Below are 27,552 nucleotides of genomic sequence, written 5' to 3'. Positions count from 1 at the left end.
TCATAGGAAATCCGAATGGTAGTCCTAGTCGAGTAATGGTTATTCTTTTTTAGAGTAAAGTAAAGGAACCCCAGGTATTTTAAACGACATTTCAGGTTGGACTCCTGGAATTATTGCAGAGAAAATTTCTGACAGATCTTCTGAGGAAAACTTAGTAAGGTTTCAAAACGAAATCCTATGTTTTATAGTTTTGAGCGACTTCATCTTAAGTATCGTCCACAACATTGTCTTACGTTCTCCAAAAAATACTCCAAAACTGTTAGGAATTACACCGATACATCTTTTCAAAATTATATTATAATTTTTTATTATTAGTTTAATTGAAGAATTCTTTTAGCAATCTACCAATCATCCACCAAACTTATGCAGCAATGAATTGTTCCAGAAACTTATATTGGAGTTCTTCATGAAGTTTGTGGGATTTGGCCTGGAATTCTTTCAAATACTTTAAGGTCTCCTTTTAGATATTTTCACCTTCTTTACATTCATCCAAAATTTTCAGCTTACTTTTAATAAATTTAGATTAAATTCGATAGGTATTGAATACACGTTATGATTTCCTCAAATATGTTCTTTAGAGTATTTGTCACAAAATGCTCATTGAATGTTTGAATGCTATGCCAAAAACATAACAAAGAGTCTAAAGAAGATTCACTAAACCTGTCAAGTAGCTTCCAAAAGCGTTACAAGGTTTCCAAAACATACCCTTAGCATTTGGAATTTTTAGACTAAACCTTCTCCAGAAGCTTATCAAGTAAGTCAAGATTCCAAAAGCATCTCAGAACACAGCCCATTGCTTCTTTAGTAGCTTCTCAGCTTCTCTAGAAATTTCCCTTAAGTATCTCCAAAAGGTACATAAAGCTCCTTATACTTTGACCTGAAACTTTGATTTAAATTTCTGAAGAAACTTTATTAGAAGCATCTGGAGAGGCTTTGGTAGAAGCTTGGAGAAATTTTTGCAGAATTTTTACGATGCTGCTGAAGCTGGAGATTCCGTGGGATGCTCCTGACGAAGTTTTGTGATGCTTCTGGTGAAACCTTAGAAAGCTTCTAGGAAAATTTCCCAAAACTTTTCTAGAAGCTTCTTACGGCTTCTCTAGAAGTATTCCAAAGCTTCTTCAGGAGCATAGAGTTTTCCAAAAGCTTCCCCAAGCTCTTCCAATGGTATGCCAAGTCCCTTCAGAAGCTTCCCAAATCTGTTTCAAATGCTTTCTCAAGTTCATTCTGTAGCATCTCAAAGCTTCACCAGAAGCTTTCTCCGAAAACCTTACCAAAAATCTCCAGAAGCTTACCAAAGTTTCTCCAGAAATTTGCCAAAGTATGTCCAGAAGCTTCTGAAAGCTACTTCATAAGGAAGCTTCTGAAAGCATCTCAGGAAGCTTCAGAAAGCTTTTCAGGAAGCTTCAGAAAGCTTCTCAGGAAGCTTCAGAAAGCTTCTCAGGAAGCTCCAGAAAGCTTCTCAGGAAGCTTCAGAAAGGTTCTCAGGAAGCTTCAGAAAGCTTCTCAGGAAGCTTCAGAAAGCTTCTCAGGAAGCTTCTGAAAGCTTCTCAGGAAGCCTCTGAAAGCTTTTCAGGAAGCTTCTCAAAGCTTCTCGAAGCTTGTCAATAAGCTTCTCCAAGCTTCTCAGGAAGCCTCTCGAAGCTTCTCCGGCAGCTTCTCGAAGCTTATTAGGAAGCTTCTGAAAGCATTTCCTGAAGCTTCTCAAAGCTTGTCAATAAGCTTCTCCAAGCTTCTCAGGAAGCATCTCGAAGCTTCTCCGGAAGCTTCTCAGGAAGCTTTTCAAAGCTTATCCGGCAGCTTCTCAAAGCTTATTTGGAAACTTCTCAAAGCTTCTCCTGATGCTTCTCAAACCTTCTTCTGAAGCTTCTCAACGCTTCTCTAAGCGTCTCCTGAAGCTTCTTCTGAAGTTTGCCAAAGCTTCTCCCGAAGCTTTCCAAAGCTTCTCCTTACGCTTTCAAAAGGTTCTCCTGAAGCTTCCCAAAGCTTGTCCTGAAGCTTCCAAAAGCTTCTCCAGAAATTTCCCAAAGCTTCTCCTGAAACCTCCCAAAGCTTCTGCACAAGCATTGCAAAGCTTCTTAAGAAGTTTAACCACAAGTCACTGAAATTTCCTTATGAATCCATCCGAATCCTTCTGGGCAGTAGCGTCAAATTGATTCTACCAGTCATCGAATCCGAGTTTCCGGCACATTCCAATGTAAATAGCACTGTCCATGTCCGTTGACGTAGGCCGGATACATTCCGATTCTGAACGATCAGTTTTCGTTAGGTATGTTTCACTCTATAACCGCTTGTTCAGGCCCCAGAGCAATGCGAATAAGTGCTACTTAGCGTCATACAAAGAGCATTTCATCAGACGTAGATGGAGACTGACAACCGTGCTTTGAATGCATTCTTTTCTTCGGCCATTATCGATCGATTGCCGCGCGGTCATTAGCGGGGAAGTAGCACTGAAAATTAGCACATCGTTGGTCGTTAGACGCCCGAAGGGAATGAATTAAACTCGTGAATCAACCAAGCAACGATGACGACTGTAATGATGAGTCATTTTCTATAAGAACATTCCGTTGTTGTCAATGTTTTACTTTCAAATGGAATATTTTTCTAAATATCTCAAACTATTTAACGTTTCAATTAGGTTGCTTTCTGGACCAAACTTTAACAAACTTGAAAGTATGTATTTTCGAGTTCGTATTCTTGAAATTTCTAGCTTTGATGTTTTATTGAAATAGAATCCATCAATGATTTCCATCAGTTGAATCGTCCAAGGATCAAATATTTCCTTCTTTGAAATTGATTATCCTTCCAAATAATTCGCAAAAGAAACAAACAACACAAATTTCTGTTTAAACTTAAGCACGAAAACATGACACTGTTAATTTTTATCCCTGCAATCCACCGTCAAGACCAGTCCTCATAGATTATCATCACTTTGTGTTTGAGTTGCAATTAGTACCGAATATCTGTTGCTATTCGATTCGCAAGCGACATGGATCAGCTTTTGAATTTGGATTTTGGACAGGATGAAGGCGATGTTGTTCTTCCATCCTAATTTTCTGCGAAATGCTCGAAGGATCGACAAAATTTCGTCTTGTATGCCTTAGCTTCAGGAAGGAAAGGTGCAGTGCAAATAGAAGAGCAAACTATCTACCTGCTTCCATGTTGGCCAGGAGAAAATTTGAACAGATGTTTTGTAGCGGAGAAAACGGAATAGGTATCCTGTATTTGGCTCTGATATTTCTTTCCAAATTTCAAGCTCGTTGAGTGGCCCTCAGCATGGCTGGAAGTGATAGGATGTCTTAAAAATAGGAACGTTACAGACCACATGCGTTCAAAAAGAGCATGATTCTAGGAATTTTTCATGATTCTTCCATGGATTTCAACAGAAATTGATTCAGGCATTTGCTAAACAAATTACTTCAGGCGGTTTGATTAGAAATTCATTTATCGATTCTTTTAAGGAGCTTTGGGAAGCTTCTGGAGAAGCTTTGGGAAGCTTCTGGTGATGCTTTGAGAAGCTTATGACGAAGCTTTGGAAAACTTCTGTAGAAGTTTTGAGAAGATTTTGGAGAAACTTCGAGAAGCTTTTGGAGAAGCTGCGGAAATCTTCTGGAGAAACTTTGGGAAGCGTTTGGAGAAGCTTTGGAAAGCTTCTGGAGAAGCTTTGGAGAGCTTCTGGAGAAACTTTGGGAAGCTACTGGAGAAGCATTGGTAAGCTTCTAGAAAAGCTTTGGGAAGCTTCTGGAAAAGCTTTGGGAAGCTTCTGGAGAAGCTTTGGGAAGCTTCTGGTGATGCTTTGAGAAGCTTATGACGAAGCTTTGAAAAACTTCTGTAGAAGTTTTGAGAAGATTTTGGAGAAACTTTGAGAAGCTTTTGGAGAAGCTTTTGGAGAAGCTGCGGAAATCTTCTGGAGAAACTTTGGGAAGCTTTTGGAGAAGCTTTGGGAAGCTTCTGGAGAAGCTTTGGAGAGCTTCTGGAGAAACTTTGGGAAGCTACTGGAGAAACATTGGGAAGCTTCTGGAGAAACTTTGGGAAGCTTCTGGAAAAGCTTTGGGAAGCTTCTGGAAATGCTTTGGGAAGCTTCTGGAAAAGCTTTGGGAAGCTCCTGGAGAAGCTTTAGGAAGCTTCTGGAGAAGCTTTGGAGAGCTTCTGGAGAAATTTTTGGAAGCTACTGGAGAAGCATTGGGTAGCATCTAGAGAACCATTGGGAAGCTCCTAGAGAAGCTTTGGGAAGCTCCTGAAGAAGCTTTAGGAAGCTTCTTGAGAAGCTTAGATAAGAATAGGAATAGAATGAAAATATGATAGGAATAGAATAGGAACAGAATAGGAATAGAATGGGAATAGCATAGTAGTTGGACAGAAATGATATTGGAGTAGTCGCAATATTGTTGATATAAAAATATAAAAATTGTGAAGAATTTCTCGCAAATGATGAATGTTTCCTTTTTCACAACTGTGTTGCCATGTGTAAAAAATGCTACGCACATGGAAATGGTTACAGCTTACACACCAATGAGAACAATTATCACTTCAGAAATCTGAATATTATGAGCACTTCGTTTTTGACGCCACCATCGCATCGCCAACGTTCTTCACAGTTACCATATCTGTGCGTAGGGCGAGATGCACTCGAGGTCCGGTTCACGCATTCATCACACAATTAATCAACACTGCACACTGGCAGTTCGAGTAACTACATGCAATATGCTCGACCTCATAAGCTACGTGTCGGTTGGCGACCGATCTTAATTTATGCTGTGCTTTATTTGTATGCGAGTTTCTAGCGCCAGGTCAAGTCACGCAATTCTGAGCAAAACGGTATAGAATCTAGAACAATTCCGACAATTCCATTCATAAGGTTTACCAGTTTGACCTTAATTACTACTCAGTGTTAATGAAACGTGCCCACAGTGAAAGTATTTTGCTTAGTAGGCGAATTTGTCAGTTTTCTGAAAACATTTCACCGTTTCGGCCAAAGGTTCACGTTCTAAATTTCTTCGTAATTTTTTTTAGCATAAAATAGAAAACAAATGATGCCCAACTTGTTGCTGGTGTCGTACTCGTTGTCGCTTCTGGGAATGTTTCTGGGCTCGGTCTACGGCACGGTGGATGCCTTTCAGCGCCACCGAGCGAGCGATTTGCGAACCATTGGAAGAGTTCGCCACAATCGAATGGCACTGAGGTTTGTAATCCCTGTAATGGATCTATGTCTCGATTGATTTAAAATTGCTTTTCCGTGATTTTACAGAAATGGTCCGACGCGGAAGTTTGGCAACAGCTATCGTTCCAAGATGTTCCGCCGGCGGTTGATGAACGAGGTCAATCGGATCAACACCAAGCTGCGGATTCGGGCTCCGAAGGAACGTTACCAGTTGTACTACGATGCCGAAGGGAACATCCGAGTGCAATGTAAGACGAGTCATGTGTAGAATCATGAGTTGGGTTTCCTCCGAAATGCTTACCTGAAATAGACAGAAACAATAGAACGGTATTAGAGTTGATATACATTTAGATCTCTTTTTATTATAGTTATAAGTTTCGTTGAAGAATCTTTATGCATTTCGAGGTGCTGAACAAATCGGTCATCTGAAATGCACCCTTCTTTATTGGATTGGCGGTTCTTTCGAATTTCATCGATCTCGCTATTTTTGGCAAACGAGTCATTCAGGAAAATAGGTCATAAGGGGAAAAGTAGCAAAATAACATTCTGATATGTATCATTGAATTTTGAAAACAACTTCTTCGAATGTCCACCAGTGTCGAAGAAGGTGTGACATATCATACAGTTTACGGACCAATGCACGAGTCCACTAAATTGAAGTTTGAGCGGTGCCGTATTCATTCATTGCCATAGAGTATAATCGTACTTGCTACATGACATATGAATGCGAAAATGGCAACTTTAGCAAAGAAAGCTCTCAGTTATTAACTGTGGAAGTGCTCATAAGAACACTAAGCTGAGAAGCAGGCTCTGTCCCAGTGAGAACGTTAATGCCAAGAAGTTGAAGAAGAATAAGAAGAAGAAGAAAAAGAAGTAATTTTAAATTTAGGTCATTCTATACCAAGCATCTACAAAAAAAACAGGGTGTAATCCACCATCACCGATTTCAACCGAATTTTGGTCAAATTTTTATTAACTTCTTTTGTGTCAATCGGACCACCCCACGGCCCATGTGAACACCCCCCCCCCATGATTGCAAATTTGACAAAACCCGTGGTTTTGATTACATTCTTATAGTTATACCTTCGAAACTATTAGACATAGATGAAAATGGCACTTTTGAAGAAAATCGCTTATAAAAAATATTCTGGTTCGATACAGTGTTGCCAAATATACTTATTTACAATTACATAAATTTTAATCAAGTTTTTTTATACAGCCATTCCATGAAAAACCGATCTAGTGGGTCTCCGAATTCAGTGAAAATTTGCTATTTTGTTCCTTATCCGAAATAAGGATACACGTATTTTTGGATTTTTTGATTAGGGTGACCATTTCCGAAATAAAGTGACCAGAAAAATCGCGATTTTGCAAAATTTTTGTTTTCAAAAAAAATTATAACTTTTGAACCGTTCGACCGATTTTCAATCTTTTTGGACGAAATGAAGGCTAAAGATTTTAACTTTTCGGAAAAAATATAAAATTTCACAAAAAATGTGTTTTTACATGAAAAAACTCAATAGTTTCCGTTTTTTCGTGTTTTGAAGGCCTCGGGACCGAAGGGGCTACCGCTGTTCTCATTTTTTCTTGAAAGTTCAGAAAATTTAACGTATACTGTCAAATTTTCAGCGATGTGTGTTTTTTTAGTTTTTGAGATATATTTTTTTGAAAATAAAAAATCAGTCATTTTTTATCGGCACACACTGTAGGTCTCAGCGCATTACATTTGTAATGTTTAAAAAAAATTATAACTTTTGAACAGCTTAACCGATTTCCAATCTTTTTGTATGGAATGAAAGCTTAAAATTTCAACTATTCAGACAAAATTGAAAAATCTGATAAAAATATGTTTAAACGTGAAAAAATATAAAAATTTCCTGTATTTTAATGTGAAATTTTTTTTTTCAAAGTTATCTATTTTTTTTCTATTTTTTCTGAAAAGTTGAGACCTTAAGCTTTCATTCCATAAAAAAAAGATTGGAAAGCGGTTGAGCTGTTCAAAAGTTATGATATTTTTTTTAAACATTACAAATCTAATGCGCTGTGATCTACAGTGTGTGCCGATGAAAAATGACTGATTTTTTATTTATTTTTTAAATATATCTCAAAAACTAAAAAACATACATCGCTGAAAATTTGACAGTTTACGTAAAATTTTCTGAACTTTTAAGAAAAAATGAAAGCAGCAATAGCCTCTTTGGTCCCGAGTAGTGATCCTTTATAGAGAGATAAGCGGAAGTAAAATGGAATGATTTGGCAACAGACCAGCAGTGCTGATTTTGCTCGGCGTCGAGAATAATATTGTAACACGGACATGACTTCCTCATTGCTATAAAGTGTATTTTGTTTCGTTATAGATCTTTGAGCTACATATCAAAACTAATATACAGCCGAAAAAATTAAAAACTAAAAATCGCATTGACCAAAATTCAAAAAAGTAAAACATTTCAATTGTTTGCTTCATGCAAAATTACTTTTACCGAAATAATTTCAAGCGGATTACATTACTCCTCAAGAAAAGTTCAAAACAAACATAACGCATGTTCGTTTGGCTCACACTTTGACAGCTCTCGCTGCTCGATTGGCTCACAATTTGACAGGAATGTCAGCTTCCGCGAATCTCTCTTATAAAGGATTTCTAGTCCCGAGGCCTTCAAAACACGAAAAAACGGAAACTATTGAGTTTTTTCATGTAAAAAACACAATTTTTGTGAAATTTTATATTTGTCCCGAAAAGTTAAAATCTTTAGCCTTCATTTCGTCCAAAAAGATTGAAAATCGGTCGAATGGTTCAAAAGTTATAATTTTTTTTTTAATTTTTTTTTTTGCAAAATCGCGATTTTTCTGGTCATTCTATTTAGGAAATGGTCACCCTAATCAAAAAATCCAAAAATACGTGTATCCTTATTTCGGATAAGGAACAAAATAGCAAATTTGCACGGAATTCGGAGACCCACTAGATCGATTTTTCATGGAATGGCTGTATATATATATATTTTTTAAATTCATCGTGTTTATCGGACATTTTAAAATTGACAACACTTAATGTTGGCAAGCCCCTGGCAGCCAGCGCGCACCTTCCATACATCAACCCTGGGCCGTACACACACCAGCAGCGTTCACAACGATGACAGGTAACGTTCACCGTCTGTCAACCGGTGAGTAGAAACAACATGATAAAAAGCAGAAAACAAACGAAGCAAATGTGTGGACAAATTGTAGCTCAGCTAGTTAAACTAAAATTACTTTTTACTATTTTCTTAACTGAACTTAACTAGGTAAATACTTAAACTAAAATTGAACTTTACAACTATGTGCTATTAACTATGAATTATGATTTGTGTGCCTATGATTAGGATTTGCATTTGAGGCACCACTAGGTCTAACCTACATATACTGCGAGACTATTATTTTGATTAGTGCACAGTCACGGTAAGGGAACTACATAAAATTTATTACAAATTACCTAAATAACTATTGATTCTAGCGACTAAACCTACGACCCGAAGACATACGAACCGACATCTGACTATTTAGGGCAATAAACGTAAGTTGACTAGAACGATACAAAAAAACAGATCTTAACTCACACCATATATGTTCAGTACAACATAACTTATGCTAATTTACTTATAATGTGAATTCTAAACTACGCTCTTCTTTGTATAATTACTGAATTAAAACAGGAATATTATAATCTACCGTTAAACTACACAAAGTGGACGTGTTTCAATACGGTGATTATAATCGCGGAATTAACCCCTTAAATACCGTTGGTCATAAACCCAACATCTTATAATATTCGTTTACATCTTCGGAAATGTCAAGTCGTGAAGCGTACGGTTCTGGTAAGAGTGTGAAGGTGTCGAAAAAAGGAAAGAGCTCGAAATCGAAAGTGGATGAAGTGGTCGATGGTGGTAATGTGTCGATAGTGGTCACGGGAGTTCAAGGAGACACGGATGCCGATCAAACATTGGCCGGCCGGACTTGTAAATCGTGCAGAGGTCCAGACACCGATGAAATGGTTCAGTGTGATAAGTGTGACAAATGGCATCACTTTGGCTGCGTTGGAGTCACGGAGGAGGTAGCGGATCATAGCTGGAGTTGCTCAAAGTGCGTATCGGCAAAATGGGCTCAGCGTTCAGGATCTACTTCCAGTAAAATACTTCAACCGAGTGGTGGTGCAAGGAGCAGCATGGAAGCACAAAACCCACGGACGTCTTGTGGACTAAACGAAACCGATCAACGAAGTTCTGATCCAATGAAGTCTACATATAAGGGGCAACATCGACCTGGAGATAATGATGCTAAGACCAGTGTGGCATTAAGCGATTTGTCGTCCTCATCGTCGCGCAGATCGTCAAGAACACTCCTCAAGTTACAAATTGAAGCTGGAGGAGGAACAAAAATTGGCGAAGGAGTTTTTGGAGCGGAAGTATGCCCTTCTACAGGAGGCAGCAAGCGATATCAGTTCCAAGACAAGTTCTAAAGCAAGTTCGAAGACTAATTCTAGCATGAGCCGAGTACGCGATTGGGTACATGGTGACAACACCCATCGACGAGAGGCTGGTATGTTAGCTTGGCCGGATGTCTTCGAACCCCAACGGCATTCTACGCAGAATCCTACAACGTTAGCGTGTGTGAATAACTTGGGAGCACAGAGAAATCAACAGTATCCATTTAGGCATGACCAATTGACTATTGGGCGAACGTTTTCAATGCGAGCAATGTCAGGCGGTGCAACAGAATCGGCCGATGGAATGGTGCGAGGCTTTCAGGAAACTTCACGTCAACAGCTTCCTGTTCCAAGCGCTGTAGGAGGTCCATACGTTACCGAGAATGGGCCAACGCGACCATCGGATTACAGAAGACAGCCACGACTTGGGGTAGAATACGATGAAGCGCACCCTCTTACTCAGAAGCAGCTAGCAGCTCGGCAAGCCATATCCAAGGAGCTGCCAACCTTCTCAGGAAAACCTGAAGAGTGGCCAATATTCTTATCGTCCTTTACGAACACAACAGCAATGTGTGGATTTACGGATGCCGAGAACGCAGTCCGACTTCAAAAAAGTTTGACGGGAAAGGCATACGATGCAGTGAAAAGTAGTTTAATGCATCCGTCCAACGTGAGAAGTGTACTTGCTACACTCCGTATGAGATTTGGACAGCCGGAAGCAATTGTTCACTCGCTGATAGCGAAAATTACCGCATTGCCGCCGTTGAAAGAAGATAAGCTAGAAACGATAATGGATTTCGCAGTGGAGGTTCAGAACTTTTGCGCTATAGTGGACGCGTGCGAGCTAGAGGAGCATATGTATAACGTATCGCTATTGCATCAACTCGTGAGCAGACTGCCACCGTCTATCAAGTTGGACTGGGCCAGATATCGACAAGCACTTCCGAGGGTTAACCTAGCCACTTTTGGAAACTGGGTTTATTCTCTGGCAGAAGCAGCTAGTACAGTGACCATTCCAAATATCTCAGAAACCAAGTTCGATCGGACTGAGATGCGACAAGCCAAAAAAAGTACTGGATTTATTAACGCACATTTGGAGCCGAATGAAGCGGAACCGAAGCCATTGGTGGAGAATGCTGGGAAAAGCTCGACTGAGTGTCTAGTTTGTAAGTCCGGTTGTGAAGCAATTAGGAAATGCAAGCAATTTTTAGAGCTGTCTAGAGATTCTCGATGGGCTGTTGTCCGAGATTTTAACCTATGTCGGCGCTGTCTTGGGAAACACGTCGGTGGATGTAAAGCTCAAGCTTGCGGAAAGAATGGTTGTACGAGAATGCATCACGAACTGCTCCATAACGATAGTCATATCAGGAAAGATGCAGCTTCAATGATCGACAAAACTCAGCAAGATAAACCGGGAACGAGCTCAACTCAGCACGAATGCAACACTCACCGCTCCAATGTCAACACTTCCCTATTCCGATACCTGCCTGTAACACTCCAAGGAAAAAACGGGTGCATTCAGACGTTCGCCTTCCTGGATGAGGGTTCTAAATTAACACTCATGGACCAAGACCTCGCGGATGAGCTTCAATTGGAAGGGGTTGGTAGTCCACTATACCTTCGATGGACTGGCGGTACCGAGCGTTGTGAAGATGATTCACGTATTATCACAGTTTCGATAGCAGGATCCTTCAACGGTGCAAAAATGTTCAAATTGGACGGCGTGCGAACGGTGAAAGAACTTCAGCTGCCACGACAATCTCTGGATGCCGAACATATGCAGAAACAGTATCCTTACTTGCGAGGCCTACCCATCGAATCATACAAACACGCACGTCCACAAATTTTGATTGGGTTGAAGCACGCCCATGTAAGTCTTGTACTGCAGTGTCGGGAAGGAAAGTTAGAACAACCCATAGCTATAAAGACACGACTAGGCTGGACTGTATGTGGTGGAAGCGACGGCGACAACTCGCCGAACATGGTACACTACTCGTTCCACATAGGCTCACGAGACGATCGATCGGATGAAGACCTGCATCAGGCCATGAAAGATTATTTTGCCATCGACAGTTTGGGTGTATTGAAGCCTAGTGAAACTCTCCTTTCTTCTGAAGACCAACGAAGTTGTAGAATGCTGGAAACGCTAACCACTTTCAACGGCGATCGTTACGAAACGGGTTTACTTTGGCGCTACGATGACATCCGTTTACCAAATAGTCGATCGATGGCCCTTCGACGGTATCACCTCTTAGAAAAGCGTATGGCCAAGGATCCAGATTTGGCCGAAGCATTGAATCAGAGGATAGCGGAATACATTACGAAAGGATACATTCGTCAACTGACAAAGGATGAAGAAACCCAATACGTTTCACGTTCCTGGTATTTACCGGTATTCCCGGTGTTCAATCCGAACAAGCCGGGGAAACTACGCATCGTGTGGGATGCAGCTGCCACGATCTTCGGTGTTTCACTGAACTCCGCTCTTTTGAAAGGCCCCGATCAGTTATGCTCACTCTTCTCCATACTCTTGCAGTTCCGTGAGCATTCCATTGGATTAACCGGCGATATACGTGAGATGTTTCACCAGATTAAAATTCGGGAACAAGATCAGCCATGTCAACGATTTTTTTGGAAGGATGAATCCGGAGAAACTGCCGTTTTTTAAATGTGTGTCATGACGTTCGGTGCGTGCTGTTCGCCCAGCAGCGCACAGTTCGTTAAAAATTTAAATGCAGAGCGATTTGTTGGGCAATATCCACAAGCAGTTGAAGCTATCATTAAGCGACACTACGTAGATGATATGCTAGCCAGCGTTAAAACGGAAGAGGAGGCAATCAGATTAGCGAATGAAGTCAAGCATATCCACTCCCAAGGCGGCTTTGAGATTCGCAACTGGGTGAGCAACTCCCAAACAGTTTTACGATCACTGGGAGAAAACGATGCGAAGACGAAAAGCCTTGACCTGTCAGCCGAGGTAGCAACAGAGAAAGTTTTGGGGTTGTGGTGGTGTACGGAAACCGATACGTTCACGTATAAAGTATGCTGGTCACGTTATGATGAATCTCTCCTAGAAGGACGTCGACGCCCCTCGAAACGAGAAGTACTGAGGGTACTTATGTCTATTTTTGACCCCCTCGGTTTGATTGCACACTTTTTGATATATCTGAAGGTCCTATTGCAAGAAATCTGGCGCTCTGGAGCTCAATGGGATGATGAAATCAATGACGTCCTATTTTTAAAGTGGCAAATCTGGCTGCGGGTCCTACCTGAAGTGGAAAACGTTCAAGTATCTCGATGCTATTACGTTAAAGACTCCCCCGATAATGAAATCGAGTTGCATACCTTCGTCGATGCTAGCGAGAATGGATACGCTGCTGTATCTTATTTGAGGACATCAAGCGATGGAGTAGAATGTACGCTTATCACAGCCAAAACTAGAGTCGCTCCTTTGAAATTCCAATCTATTCCTAGGCTTGAACTGCAGGCCGCAGTTCTCGGAGCAAGGTTAGCACGCACAATCGCTGAATCCCTGTCTATACGAACGACTCGACGCTGTTTCTGGACCGACTCCCGAGATGTATTGTGCTGGATTAACTCGGATCACCGTCGGTATACCCAGTTCGTGGCACACCGAGTTAGTGAGCTCCTTGACACCACGGAGGCAAACGAGTGGCGTTGGGTGCCGACAAAGGAGAATGTAGCAGATGATGCCACAAAATGGCAAGGGCGACCAGACCTCACCACTGATAGCAGATGGTTCAATGGACCGCAATTCCTTAAGACAAGTGAATCCAATTGGCCACAACAAGCTCCGATACACACGTCTACACAAGAGGAAATCCGTCCGCATCTAGTTGCACACATTTCGACTGCATCTCCTGTATTGAACGTAAGAGATTACTCAAAATGGCAACGGCTTCTCAACGTAGTGAGTTTTCTTCTTCGTTTTCCGGCCAACTGTCGACGTAAAGCTCAGAATCAGCCTAACCGTACTGGATCATTGGCCATGGAGGAAATACGTGCGGCCGAAAATTATCTTATTCAATTAGCTCAACGAGACAACTACGCAGAAGAAATTGCTAGCCTAAGCCAGGGTAAGCCAATTCCAAAAAATAGCCCGCTCTACAAGTCAACTCCGTTCATTGACAAAAGCGGAATCATTCGCATGCGAGGACGTACAGCAAACTGTCCCTTCATTACCTACGAAGTAAAGAACCCTATCATTTTACCCCGTGATCACCACGTAACCACACTTATAATTACCCACTATCATACCAAATACCACCATCTCAACCAAGAAACCGTGATTAACAAACTCCGACAGAAGTTCACCATTTCGCGACTTCGAGTCTGTTGCGCGAAAATTCGAAGAGACTGCCAACGCTGCAAAAATGATCGAGCTGTACCAAACACTCCAGTCATGGCCGATCTACCCGATGCTAGATTGGCTGCCTATGCTCGACCTTTCACCCACGTAGGGATTGACTACTTTGGGCCAATGGAAGTCGCCGTCGGTCGAAGAGTGGAAAAACGTTGGGGAATGCTAGCTACTTGCATGACAACACGAGCCGTGCATATTGAAGTAGCGCATTCGCTCAGCACGGATTCGTGTATAATAGCCATCCGGAATATGATTGCTCGTCGTGGCGCGCCTCGTCATATGTACTGTGACCGCGGGACCAACTTTGTGGGGACATCTAATGAACTTGGGCGAGTGATGCACGAACTCGACAACGAATCCATCATGAGCGAGTTCGTTGATTCTGGGACCTCCTGGTCGTTCAACCCACCATCGGCTCCACACATGGGTGGAAGTTGGGAGCGGCTGATTCGTAGTGTGAAATGCAGTCTAAAGGCCCTGAATCTACCCCGACGTCCCTCCGATGAAGTGTTACATAATGCTTTGCTCGAAATTGAAAACACGATCAACTCGCGACCATTAACACACGTTCCGATCGAAGACAACGCCGCTCCAGCTCTCACACCCAATCACATTCTTCTGGGGAGCTCAAACGGCGTGAAACCACTTACTATACTCAACGATAGCGCTACCAACGTTCGTCAGTGCTGGCGTTTTTCACAGATCATTGCCAACCAGTTTTGGAAACGCTGGATATCTGAGTACCTGCCGGATATAACAAAGAGGACAAAATGGTATAACTCCAACACATTACCGATTGAAATCGGTGACGTGGTCGTCATCGTGGACCCGAAACTCCCTCGAAACTGTTGGCCTAAAGGAAGGGTGATTGCGACGCGTCCAGGTCGAGATGGAGAAGTTAGATCGGCAACAGTAAGGACCGCTGCTGGCGTCTATGAGCGTCCTGTAGTCAAGCTAGCTGTATTGGAGGTAAGACGCGAAGCCGAGTAGTCGACCATGTGATCGACGTACCTGGGGGGAGTGTTGGCAAGCCCCTGGCAGCCAGCGCGCACCTTCCATACATCAACCCTGGGCCGTACACACACCAGCAGCGTTCACAACGATGACAGGTAACGTTCACCGTCTGTCAACCGGTGAGTAGAAACAACATGATAAAAAGCAGAAAACAAACGAAGCAAACGTGTGGACAAATTGTAGCTCAGCTAGTTAAACTAAAATTACTTTTTACTATTTTCTTAACTGAACTTAACTAGGTAAATACTTAAACTAAAATTGAACTTTACAACTATGTGCTATTAACTATGAATTATGATTTGTGTGCCTATGATTAGGATTTGCATTTGAGGCACCACTAGGTCTAACCTACATATACTGCGAGACTATTATTTTGATTAGTGCACAGTCACGGTAAGGGAACTACATAAAATTTATTACAAATTACCTAAATAACTATTGATTCTAGCGACTAAACCTACGACCCGAAGACATACGAACCGACATCTGACTATTTAGGGCAATAAACGTAAGTTGACTAGAACGATACAAAAAAAAAACAGATCTTAACTCACACCATATATGTTCAGTACAACATAACTTATGCTAATTTACTTATAATGTGAATTCTAAACTACGCTCTTCTTTGTATAATTACTGAATTAAAACAGGAATATTATAATCTACCGTTAAACTACACAAAGTGGACGTGTTTCAATACGGTGATTATAATCGCGGAATTAACCCCTTAAATACCGTTGGTCATAAACCCAACACTTAAATTTCAATTAAATTTAGTTGAAATTTGTGATAACATCGGTGATGTGGCCGGAGTGACCGATTTACAGTTTTATCTGATTTTTTATGTATTATCTGGTAGCTGGCAACATTGCTCAGGTAAAATCTAAGGCTCAATATTTCAAATACAGGTCGGACTCGATTATCCGAAGACTCGATTATCCGGTGACTAGATTATCCGGTGACTCGATTATCCGGAATTTTAGACTCGATTATCTGGAATTTGTTTTTGACGTTCTTGTTTTTCAATTTTTATGCATAAATTTGAGATGATTTGGTATTGAAATATACAATATGAATGGTTTTGCAGTTTTGAACGTATTTAAGAAAAGGGGGGTTTGAAAAAAATGGTTCTCTGTGTATGCTGATCAAAAAAAAATTTCTTGTGAAGACCCCTACTGTTCTTAAAAATAATTTCTGGCTACGCCACCGCATCATATAAATAAAACAACGAAAAACAGATAATATTTAAGTTCTTTTATCGAAGATTTTAATTTTTTTCTTAGTGATTCGATTATCCGGAGTGAAAAATAAATCGATACTCCGGATAATCGAGTCCGACCTCTACTGCCCATAAAAGCATAACTGTCCCATATGGAATTAGTAGGCATTGAGATAACTGTCCCATATGGAATTAGTAGGCATTGAGAAAATTATTTGGTTTTACATCAATTATCTTGATAAAGCCTCGCCAACAATATTTCGCCAATTCACTCGGTTCATGGCCGCTTCTCTCCATCCTCGACTGTGACCCACGCTCTCCAGGTCCTGGTGCACCTGGTCTATCCACCTAGCTCGCAGTGCCCCACGCCTTCTTGTTCCGACCGGATTCGTAGGGAACACCATCTTTACAGGGTTGTTGTCCGGCATTCTTGCAACATGCCCTGCCCAGCGTATCCTTCCAGCTTTAGCTACCTTCACGATACTGGGTTCGCCGTAGAGTTGAGCGAGCTCGTGGTTCATCTTTCGCCGCCACACGTCGTTCTCCTGCACGCCGCCGAAGATCGTCCTTAGCACTCGGCGTTTGAAACCCCCAAGAGCTTGCAAGTCCTCCTCGAGCATAGTCCATGTCTCATGCCCATAGAGGACTACCGGTCTTATGAGCGTTTTGTACATCGTGCATTTGGTGCGGGGTGAATCTTTCTTGACTGATGTTTCTTCTGGAGTCCATAGTAGGCACGACATCCACTGATGATGCGCCTTCGTATTTCCCGACTAATATTGTTGTCAGCCGTCAATAAGGATCCGAGGTAGACGAACTTGTCCACCACCTCGAAGGTATCCCCGTCTATCGTATCACTGCTTCCTAGGCGGGCCCTGTCGCCAACAGTTCCGCCAACCAGCATGTACTTTGTTTTCGACGCATTCACCATTAGCCCGACTCTTGTTGCTTCGCGTTTTAGGCGGGTGAACAAATCTGCCACCGTTTCAAATTTTCTACCAATAATATCCATGTCGTCCGCGAAGCAAACAAATTGTCCGGATCTCGTGAAAATCGTGCTTCGACTGTTAAGTCCGGCTCTCCGCATGACACCTTCATGCGCAATATTGAACAACAGGCACGAAAGTCCGTCGCCCTGTCGTAGTCCCCACCGAGACTCGAACGAACTGGAATGTTCACCCGAGATCTTCACGCAGTTTTGCACACCGTCCATCGTTGCTCTGATCAATCTTGTGAGCTTCCCGGGAAAGCTGTTCTCGTCTATGATTTTCCATAGCTCTACGCGGTCGATACTATCGTATGCCGCCTTGAAATCGATGAACAAATGGTGCGTAAGGACCTGATACTCACGGCATTTCTGCTTGATAACTTCCCATGAACTCGTTTGCTATAGGTGATAGACGACGGAAGAGAATCTGGGATAGCACTTTGTAGGCGGCGTTTAGGATGGTGATTGCACGATAATTTTCACACTCCAGTTTGTCGCCCTTTTTGTAGATTGGGCATATGACGCCTTGCTTCCACCCTTCCGGTAGCTGTTCCGTTTCCCAGATTCTGACTATTAGCCGATGCAGACAAGCGGCCAACCTGATGAGTTTGGCTTCGATACCATCCTTGCCAGCGGTCTTGTTGTTCTTGAGTTGGTTTCCGCTGTCCGCTGTGCTGACGTACCCATCACCTTCGCTGTCCTGACCTTCTGTGCCTGTGTTCTCTGCGTCATTCAGGTGTTCATCGTAGTGCTGCTTCCACCTTTCGATCACCTCGTGTCCGTCCGTCAAGAGCACGAAGCCTTGGCGGGATGTGTTGAGCTTCTGTTAGAACTTCCGCGTTTCTTGAGAACGGTACAGCAACCCCATCTCTTGGCATTCCACCTCTTCCAGGCAGCGCTTTTTGTCCCGGAATAGGCGGGTTTGCTCCTCGTCGAACCAATCGCTTCTTGAGCTCTGTTCCACATATCCGACAACGCTTTCGGCAGCGTCGTTAATGGCTGCTTTGACTGTCCTCCAGCAGTCCTCAAGAGGACCCCTCTTCGAGCTCGCCCTCATCCGGCAACGCTGCCTCAAGATGCTGCGCGTACGCATTTGCAACATCCGGTTGTTTCAGTCGCTCGAGATTGTACCGGGGCGGGCGTCGGTACCGTACATCATTGATGACGGATAGTTTTGGGCGCAGTTTCACCATCACCAGGAAGTGGTCGGAGTCAATGTTAGCGCCACGATAGGTTCTGACGTCGGTTATGTCGGAGAAGTGCCGTCCATCGATCAAAACGTAGTCGATTTGCGATTCTGTCTGCTGAGGTGATCTCCAGGTGTACCGATACGGGAGGCTGTGCTGGAAATAGGTGCTACGAATGGCCATATTCTTGGAGGCGGCAAAATCTATCAGTCGTAGGCCGTATTCGTTCGTCAGCCGGTGGGCGCTGAACTTTCCAATCGTCGGTCTGAACTCCTCCGCTTCAGTCCGGAAAACTTTTCGTCAGGAATGTATCACGACTGTGTCACTGGGCGTTGCATGCTAGTCAGTTATCTAGTGTGGTGCTTCCTTCAAAGGGCAAATCGTCCACAGTCTTTTAACTATAAATTAAACCTTAATCCCATTTACGCCCCAACAGGAATCCTCCCTGCCAACTTTTCTGAGAGAAAGTACCGTGAATGGCCCTGGAACTCGATTTCGATCCCCCATACTGCCGTGAATCGCAAGTCAGTCCCATCTGTAAAAAGTAGGCATTGAGAAAAAGGGCTGTGAAGTTTCCAAACTCATTTTCCATACGAATATTCAAAAAATTCCAGAGGATTGGAACATATTCAAATCTGTATGAAACTTTCACAATCTGATTATCACTACGATATATTTCCGGGAAAAATGTAAAGTTGATCGAAACACGGTTCGTTTTTGTGTTACACGGTGCGAAAATCTGTAGTGGGACTGATATGCGGTTACTTTTCATTATGGGACAATTTGACTTGCTGTTTTTTCCTAATTTTTCCGAACCAATTATATTATCTCATCAGTGCAGCTGAAAGAGCATTGAAAGATGTGTTGAAAACTGAACTCAACTCAATTTTGACGAAAATGCAGATGGGACTGACTTGCGGCAGCATAGGACCTCCTTGAACACTGTTATACTTCTCCTGAACTTCATAAGGTGATGCAAAAGGGGCGTCATTATGGAGCAGAGAAAGCTGAAAATTTCACAGAATACTATTTTTATAGTAAGAAAGATATGGGAGATTGAATTTTGAAACTTTTATATATTTTGAACCACCCTAACAGCCTGCCACCTTAAAAGAAAATTGCCTACGTTTAGGAGTTAAATGTGTGTTATTCTGTAAATCACTAAATTCAATTTTAAAAATAACCGATTTGTCATCAAGTTGAAAGCTTCTTGAGACTTGATTCAGAATCAGAGACCCCAATTTTAGTGAGCAGCATATAGTTTTGGAAACCTAACACAGCAATTCATCAACTTTACCCAGGAATTAAAAACTTCCCTTTTTTATTTCTTACTAGTGGTCTCGGCAAACTTCGTCTTACCATCAAGTAGGCTGATGTAAAACGTCATGTAATCCTCCATACAAAATGACACATAAGTCTTGTCTCGATTTCCCGATTATTCCAGAGAAGTCTCTGAAATGTTACCTCACGCGAACACGTTGCATCCCTTGTCGAGTACAACAGTGTAAAATTTGGGTCAATCCTTTGGTCCGTTCTCAAGCCATATCGTGACATACAAACACCAGTCCATTTTTATTTATATAGATATTATCTTCTTTTTTGTTATCCAGGTTTTCAGCTAGGTCTTTATGACACAAAAAAAAACGTAATCTCACTAAGTTTAACAATTCTCAAATCATTTTGACAATATAGCCTCACTTCCTGTCTTTTTATTGCCTGTGAATGATCTGTCAAAATGGCCTAAGTATTGTCAAACTGGAATCGTGGTGTAATGAAGAATAACACGAACTATGTGAAAATATTTATAGCACTGAGTTAAGGTGAAACATGTCGAAATCCAAGCCATCTTCTGCTGGTGCACAAAGCTTAAACAAAATTTGCGCTGTCGTTCGATTCGGCACATTATTAAGTTTGGGTTCCAAGCTATTTTACCTTAAACTAGACACCCACGTTTGATTTGTTAATAAAATTCAGCAGTGCTACCAGCTACCAAATTTTTTTTATATTAAACTCCCTCTCGTACTTTCTTGGACATTTTCTATCTTGTAGCTGATTGCATAGATTGCACTTTTTATGATTGAACTGGGCAGTGTCACCAACAACTATGATCATTTACATTGTATGGAATCGAAACGGAATGTCATCTCATTTCATCTTACATTCACCTATCATTGGAATTTGAAGTCTTGTAGACGCGAACAGTGTTGCCAGCTATAGAACACTTTTAGTACTTCATACGACTTTGACAAGTAGATATTGTCCACCTCACCATATTGAACATTCAAGTTAACAATCTTCTTGTGGTTCCATATAATATTTATTTTAATCTATAATGAGATTTATTTCAATCTTATGGAGCAGTGTTCTCATCTAACGACAGAAATATGTTGATCAAATGTTAATCAAATGGAACCGGTTAATTTGAAACCTTGTTAGGAAATTGGTTACTCATTGAAACGGTCGTTAATCTGAATTTCAGTCGTAGATAGAACAATTAAAAAAAAACCTTGAAGTGCATTAGATTTCATCCAATCGAGTGCAAGAAGCAAATTTTAGCATCATCAAAATGGACAGCTGCAACTGAGAAATTATTACTGCCGTAATACTTAGTTGATGAGATCGGGATGGGACAATGGCCTCTATTCAGTTTTTTTCTCATCTCAAACGCTATACGTGAAAGATAGAGCAATGTATAAACAGAGTTATAGTGCTATTTAAGATGATAGTACCAGCTGTGTTGAATGGCGACCAAATGGTATGACACACACGATCGGTTCCCATAAAACTTTGTGTTTTATGGGTACCACTTGTACTGCTGCAGTGGTTCTCAATTTAATGCTTTAACAGGCCTATATTAAAATACCAAATAAACTATTTGTAGAATTAAAAGACCTTATGCCTTCTTTATGAGATTCATTCGGCATAAGGTCAAGTTCAATTGACCAGTTTGCTGATTCGTAGTCGAGAACCACTGACATCCGCCAGCCATCCAGCCAGCCTCCTCTAATATTTACGACCGGTTGATGAATGATTTCATCAATCATCGGAATTGTTTCTTCCCTGCAGGGAGTCAGAGTCATCTTGCATCGAATTGAATGATGCTGGCGGGTGACAGATCATCGGACGGAGCTTCACTTACAGTATCGGACAATGCATTTGCAATTTTTCCATACTTAATAGTTTTCATAGTTCATTCATAGATTCAAAAGCAATATCAGTTTGATTGAAGCGATTTTTTGACAAATTTTCACAATTACAATAACTGAAAAAATGACAGCATTGCTTCATGGTACCTTCAGCAAAGTTATAAATTAAGACGAGATGAACAAGTTTGCTTTAGACAGTTTTTGTATAGCTGCTATATTTTCAGATTGATTTGTTTTTTTTTTTTTAGCCGAAAATTTCACTTTACTCATATTTTTATTAGTTTTGAACTCATAATTTGAATTCAAAAATATATGTCAACATTCAAGTTATGGCTAAGAAACTGTGAAAATTTCATGCAAATCGATTTATGAATAACTAAGAATCAACCTACTAAAGTGGATCATTTTGTTAGGAAATTGGAAAAAAGTTGCAAATTTATGGTCCAATACTGTCGGTACCTATACCCTACATATAGGTACGTATATAGGTAATTGCCGGTTCCGCTTAATCAACGATAATTTAGGAGCAATTTCCTGTAATTGATGGCGAAATACTCGGCCACATGTTTGCCTAGTTTTGTTTTGTTGCAAATTCGAATCGACGTCGTCGTCGACTTTCGTTCATCATCCGTCTGGCTGATGGAGAGCTAAAATGGGTGACACATTGCGAACAAGTCGGGCGAATTGAATCTCCAGCAAGCAAAGCAGGAGAAAAACACTGGTATTACAGTTAATTATAGCTAATTGAAATCAGAGAGCTTGGAGTGGTGTTGTTGAAGGAGAAACGTAACGGGACAAAAAATGAAAGTGCTAAATTGTGTGAACAACGGCGGGTAACTTTGTGTTTGGTAGTAAAACCGCAACGAGGTGTGATTATTAATAATAATTGTTTGTCTTTCACTGCTGGTATGATTGTATGTAGATCCATAGTTAGTAGAGACACATGTAGTTTGATTCGATTTCATTAGTACGTATTCTAGTCATTACGCAGCGTACGATTTATTGAAAATAAATGAACTGTGGAAAATAATGTCTGAGCATGGTTTTCCGACGAAACAAATCCGGCTGATACGCGATAATAAACAATATTCTGTAATAGATTCTCGAATTCTGCAAAATCGAGTGGAGGAGTTGTTGAATGTTCATTACACAAGTTGAATGCGCCATAAATGTTAGGTTGACCTGAACTTTGCGTTACTCTGCTCAATGGAGCTCTGATAGTTGTAGCAGGGTACGATGCAGCAGAGCAGCCGCCACCCTATCATGTGGGGGTGATATGCTAATTTCGTCTGCCACGGACTACGAAAACCCCATTTAGAAATCTGCATAGATCGCTTGATTGGGTCACATTTTGGTGGGCGTGTAGAGATACAATTTACATTCATTTGTAGAATCATGACATCACGCACTGACTGATGATTGCCCCAATATGATGATGATGATACGCAATTCCATCAAACAGGTTCATCAAGATTGGCAAATTGAATTGGGGCTACCTTCGGGGAGCAGAAATTGCAATAATTTTAATCAAATTCGCACATTTCTCCAACCATTCTCCCGGGTCCCAGCTGATGATTGCATTACCCACAGCACAAATTGAGCCTCAATTTCAATTATCTCAATTTCCTGTCTCTTCGTGAGCTCTCACTCCCGCTCTAGCAATATCTGCCATCTGTTGGGCGCCAGAAGCTGGTTTGGTTGGAATTTACGTTCGCTACGTTTGACGCCATGCGTACCGTCCGACAATCATTCGATAAAAACCGGCTTGATGGGTGATGATAGCGCAGTACTAAGTGCTCGGTGGTGATGATACTTTCGTTTGGGGTTCGATCAAATCACACCTAAGTGGTGTACTACTGACTGGCGCTCGGTGTTCAAACATGATTTCCATGGATTTCCAGTACTGACGGTTGTTGACAAAACAAAATTCTTGGAACAATGATCAAATTTGAAAGGCATACCGTTTTGAGTCGTAACCGAACACTTAAGGCCAACAGTGACTTCAAATGCATCTGGTGGGCGTTGGTAGGTAATTTGGCATAAAGTTGTTTGGCATAATGGTCGTTTGGCATTATTAGTCTGAAACCAAGGATTTCTTAAGATGACATTCGTTCTTAGGTTTCTATTGAATCTTTCTGATGACATCAGACTTTTTGTGAAGTCAATTGACACAAAATGTCACTTTATTCAACATTCGTTTGCTTTTGAATAAACTTAAGCATATTAGGAAAGTTATTGCCAATAGAATTTTATTATTCATCCAGAAATTACCCTTCTTTTATATTAATTCGTCTTCTTCGAGATCCGCTATTGGAATAAATTTTTGCGCTGAAGATTTTGATATGTTTAGCCCAAATTTACCCATTTTTCAAACATTCTATGTTTTTTTTTTTTTCTAAATATGATGTAACCATAATTATAGGTATAAAACAGTAGATTTGAAAATCAAATAAATTTTGCCTTTTTGATACATAGGCTATTCTTTGGAGCTATACTTTTTAGATATTTTTTGTATCCAACTGACAAAAGGGCGGCAATCGATAACATTTATCTGCTCAAGTTATCAGCAAAAAAAAAAAACGATTACTACAGTTACTTCGATCGGTTGTGCTACTTTTACTCGAATGTCGTTACTCCGAACGCTAGTTCCCCGAATGCAAGTTCCCCGAAAAAAGTAAACAAACTTCTATGGTTACTATTAACGCGCGCAGGGTAACTTGTTACTAGTGGCTTTTCGTACTCACGAAGCGTGCACTAGAGCTGCGAGCTCGATTCTCGCACGGCGGTCATATACACCTGATACCTTTAAAGCCTTTGGGGGACCACTTAGCGTCCCCGTAAGGACTTCAAAATTTTACCTGATTTTTTTCTGACCAAAACGAGCACAACGACAACGACGAACTGATAACATTTCGCATTTTCGAAAAAATAAGAGACGGCCTAATGTACACTTCCAAAATTATAATTTATATTGAATCGTTTAAAAGCTTTCTTTCAAAAATGTGTTGTTCATTTCAGTTATGTTGTGAGAAGATTTTTTAGGTTAGCCTTAAACATTTTAAACGAAAAATAATCTGATCTCGTATACAGGCTAGTTTTGCATTACGCTTCAATAATAGATCTTTGGATTAGAGCCCGTAATATTTTGCATATAAATTTTTCCTTTTTTAAGGTGAAGATAAATCGAAGCCAAAGTTCAAGTTTTCAAGAGCACGGATCTGGAGAACCGAACATACGTTTAAGCTGAAAACTTAATCGATTGGTCACTAGCTGGTGGTGACCAATCGATTAGGTTTTCAGCTCAAACGGATGTTTGGTTCTCCAGATCCGTGCTCTTGAAAATTTGATCTTTGGCTTCGACTCACCTTCACCTTAACCAAGTAATTTTAATCAAGTGTTCCATCCAAACTGGGACAGAGCTTGATCTGCAGCGAAATATTCTAAAAGCGTTCCCTTTATCAATAACTGCGAACTTTCTTTGCCAATTTACTATTTTTAAATATGTACATCGCAACAAGCTCAAAGATACTCTATGTTCTGGAATTAGCATTAGCATTAGCATTAGCATTGAGCATTTCGCACAAATTCGTAGGTGGTACAGTCCTAGACCATTGTATGAGGGTTGCCTCCTTCCCGTCCGTTACCAAAGTCAGAAATTTGGGATTAACCTAAAGTGACCAGATATGTTTTGCTTCAATCCGGGACAAAAATAAAAGTTTTTAAAATGTATCATGTAACATCACACGATACGTGATATTTGTCTTCCTTTTGAGGTCATAACCTAAGAAAATCACAGTTTTATAATCTAATGTTTTGAAACGAAAATCATTAGATTTTTTTTCCCAATGTGTGAACCATAATTTATTACAACTTTTTTTTTAATATTATTATGAATTTAGATATTGTGAAACTAATTTAGACAACATTGATTTACAGTCAATGGCAAAAGCTAGCAATCAACAGCTGTTTTTCCATACAAAATGCATAAATTTGAGGGTCTGTATCTCAGCTTTTGGTTATCCGATTTGGCTGAAATTTGAATGACGAACTACAAACAACTTGAAGTTTTGTCTGTAGTGAATTCAATACATTGCAGTTATTTTCCAAAGAGTTTCAGAGGGTTGTCAAAGGTAAGTACACAAGAGACTTTAAAATTTAAATAAAAAACGATAAGTTTTGGGTGGTTGGTTTGTTGGGCAAAGTTGTTTACTTTCAGAAGTTACACAATGTATCAGAACACACCAATCACCCACAACTGATCGTTTTTTAATTAAATTTTGAAGTCTCTCGGTAGTTCGATACTGAAATTTCAGCTTAATCGAACTACCAAAAGCTGAGATACAAAGCCTCAAATATGAGCACTGTGCATGGAAAAATAGCACTTGATAACCAACTTTTGTCACTGACTGTATGTAAGTTAACAAAATTGATTTTTATAAAATATTTAACAAATTATAGAAAAAAATCTAAGAAATTCAAAATTTGAAATGACAGCTAGGGTTGAAACTGTTTCCATGCTCTAACACATTTCAAAGATTGAACATCTGCCCTATACACTAAATGTTGGTCCCCTGAAACTGGAAAACTTTAAACTACTTTTTACGACTATGAAATGATAACATTTAAATAATTGCAAGAATAAACTTTGAAATCCTACTTCATTTGCCTGGATTTTCAAATGAATGTGTCGTATTTTGTAAATCATTATCACATTTCAATTAATATTTTCGAAATATGATAGAAGCCGACTGATCGAATCCGGGACGTTTTCCGGGACGCTCGATAATGCGGGACAGATGTCTTGAATCCGGGACTGTCCCGCACAATCCGGGACGTCTGGTCACTTTAGATTAACCTCTAACTCTTAGACAAGATTGACGCATCCTCCAATAATCGAGAGCTGTCCTGGCCACGTCCTTGCGAAAGCTGGGAAATGGGAAAGGATGATTGATTGTGTGAGGAAGTAATGAAGTGTAATTGAATTGATAAGCAGGCTTATAAAATATGAGTTTGAAAACCAAGAAACAAACTACTGTCAGTTATTGGTCTAATCTTGGCTCGCATAGACGCTTTCAAGAAAACGGTTTGAAGTTACTACATTGGCGCAGTCGGTAGGTAAGGTATTTATAATACCTAGAACCTATAATATTTGAATCATTTTGTTTTGCTTTAGTTACCGGTAAAATGAGATATTGAACTCTAAATTTATTTAAAAAAAGAGTGGAAAGAGGAAGTAATGTAAGGAAGTAGAGTAGGCAACATCGTATGATAAGTAGGCTTTAAAAAAAAACGTGAGTATGGAAACCAAGAAAAACATATCTACTGTCAGTTATTGATCTAATCTTGGTTTGAACAGTAGAAGCATTAACCTAAGAATGCTAATGCCGCTGCTGTTCGTGTTACCAACATCTAGTTTGCCACGAATTGACAGCCTGAGTACCGGGTATCAAAGTGTCAAATCAATTATAAAAACATAAACAACAACAAGGCATTGAACAAACAATGAAAAACCATAATTAAAGGTAATAATAATTAAAATCAGTTTTGTGACATCAGCGCTACTAGCGTTCTATTACTAATATTTCTATTGTTTGAACAGACGTTGTTCAATTTACTACAATTATAAATTATCAGTTATTGGTCTAATCTTGGCTCGCATAGACACTTTCAAGAAAACGGTTTGAAGTTACTACAGATTGAACACCTACTTAAGAAAGATGCAGAGAACTCTACGACCTCTCATAGGTGTTACGGGATGTTGTGGAATGTTTATGGAAAGGGTAGTGCTATAGGATACGTTCGGTAAACGTTCTGGCCGACAAATGGTTACTATTTACGCATAGTGATCATGCGCTGCTGATCAGAACAAACTCACCAAATTCCTTTTTTGAAACTCCTCCGCATTCTGTCGCTCCTCTAATCATGAAAAATAGCGTAAGCCAACAAACTGCAGTGCATAATCCATCCCGAACCGAGCATTCACGAACGACATTCAATTTT

At 40.5% G+C, this 27,552-nt stretch overlaps 2 protein-coding genes across 3 annotated transcripts in view; one reads left to right on the top strand and one right to left on the bottom strand.

Annotated features, from left to right (window-relative positions):
• LOC5576567 overlaps nucleotides 1–27,552 on the bottom strand; it is a 247,241-nt gene that overhangs the window by 109,579 nt on the left and 110,110 nt on the right. The window lies entirely within an intron of this gene.
• Nucleotides 4,803–5,504, top strand: LOC110674144. Its single transcript, XM_021837940.1, has 2 exons — nucleotides 4,803–5,179; nucleotides 5,246–5,504. Exons 1-2 carry the CDS (start codon nucleotides 5,028–5,030, stop codon nucleotides 5,424–5,426), a joined length of 333 nt encoding a protein of 110 aa, XP_021693632.1. The 5' UTR covers nucleotides 4,803–5,027; the 3' UTR covers nucleotides 5,427–5,504.

Source organism: Aedes aegypti, chromosome 1 (genome assembly GCF_002204515.2).
Source record: "Aedes aegypti strain LVP_AGWG chromosome 1, AaegL5.0 Primary Assembly, whole genome shotgun sequence".
Taxonomy (NCBI): domain Eukaryota; kingdom Metazoa; phylum Arthropoda; class Insecta; order Diptera; family Culicidae; genus Aedes; species Aedes aegypti.
The sequence above is the reverse complement of the archived record's forward strand: the minus strand, read 5'-3'. Positions and strand labels throughout refer to the sequence as shown.

Bases quoted from the DNA above. Each gene is read 5' to 3' on its own strand.
- LOC110674144 (XM_021837940.1), top strand. From the start codon at position 5,028: ATGATGCCCAACTTGTTGCTGGTGTCGTACTCGTTGTCGCTTCTGGGA. The intron at 5,180-5,245 runs GTTTGTAATCCC...GTGATTTTACAG, and splicing joins CACAATCGAATGGCACTGAG to AAATGGTCCGACGCGGAAGT.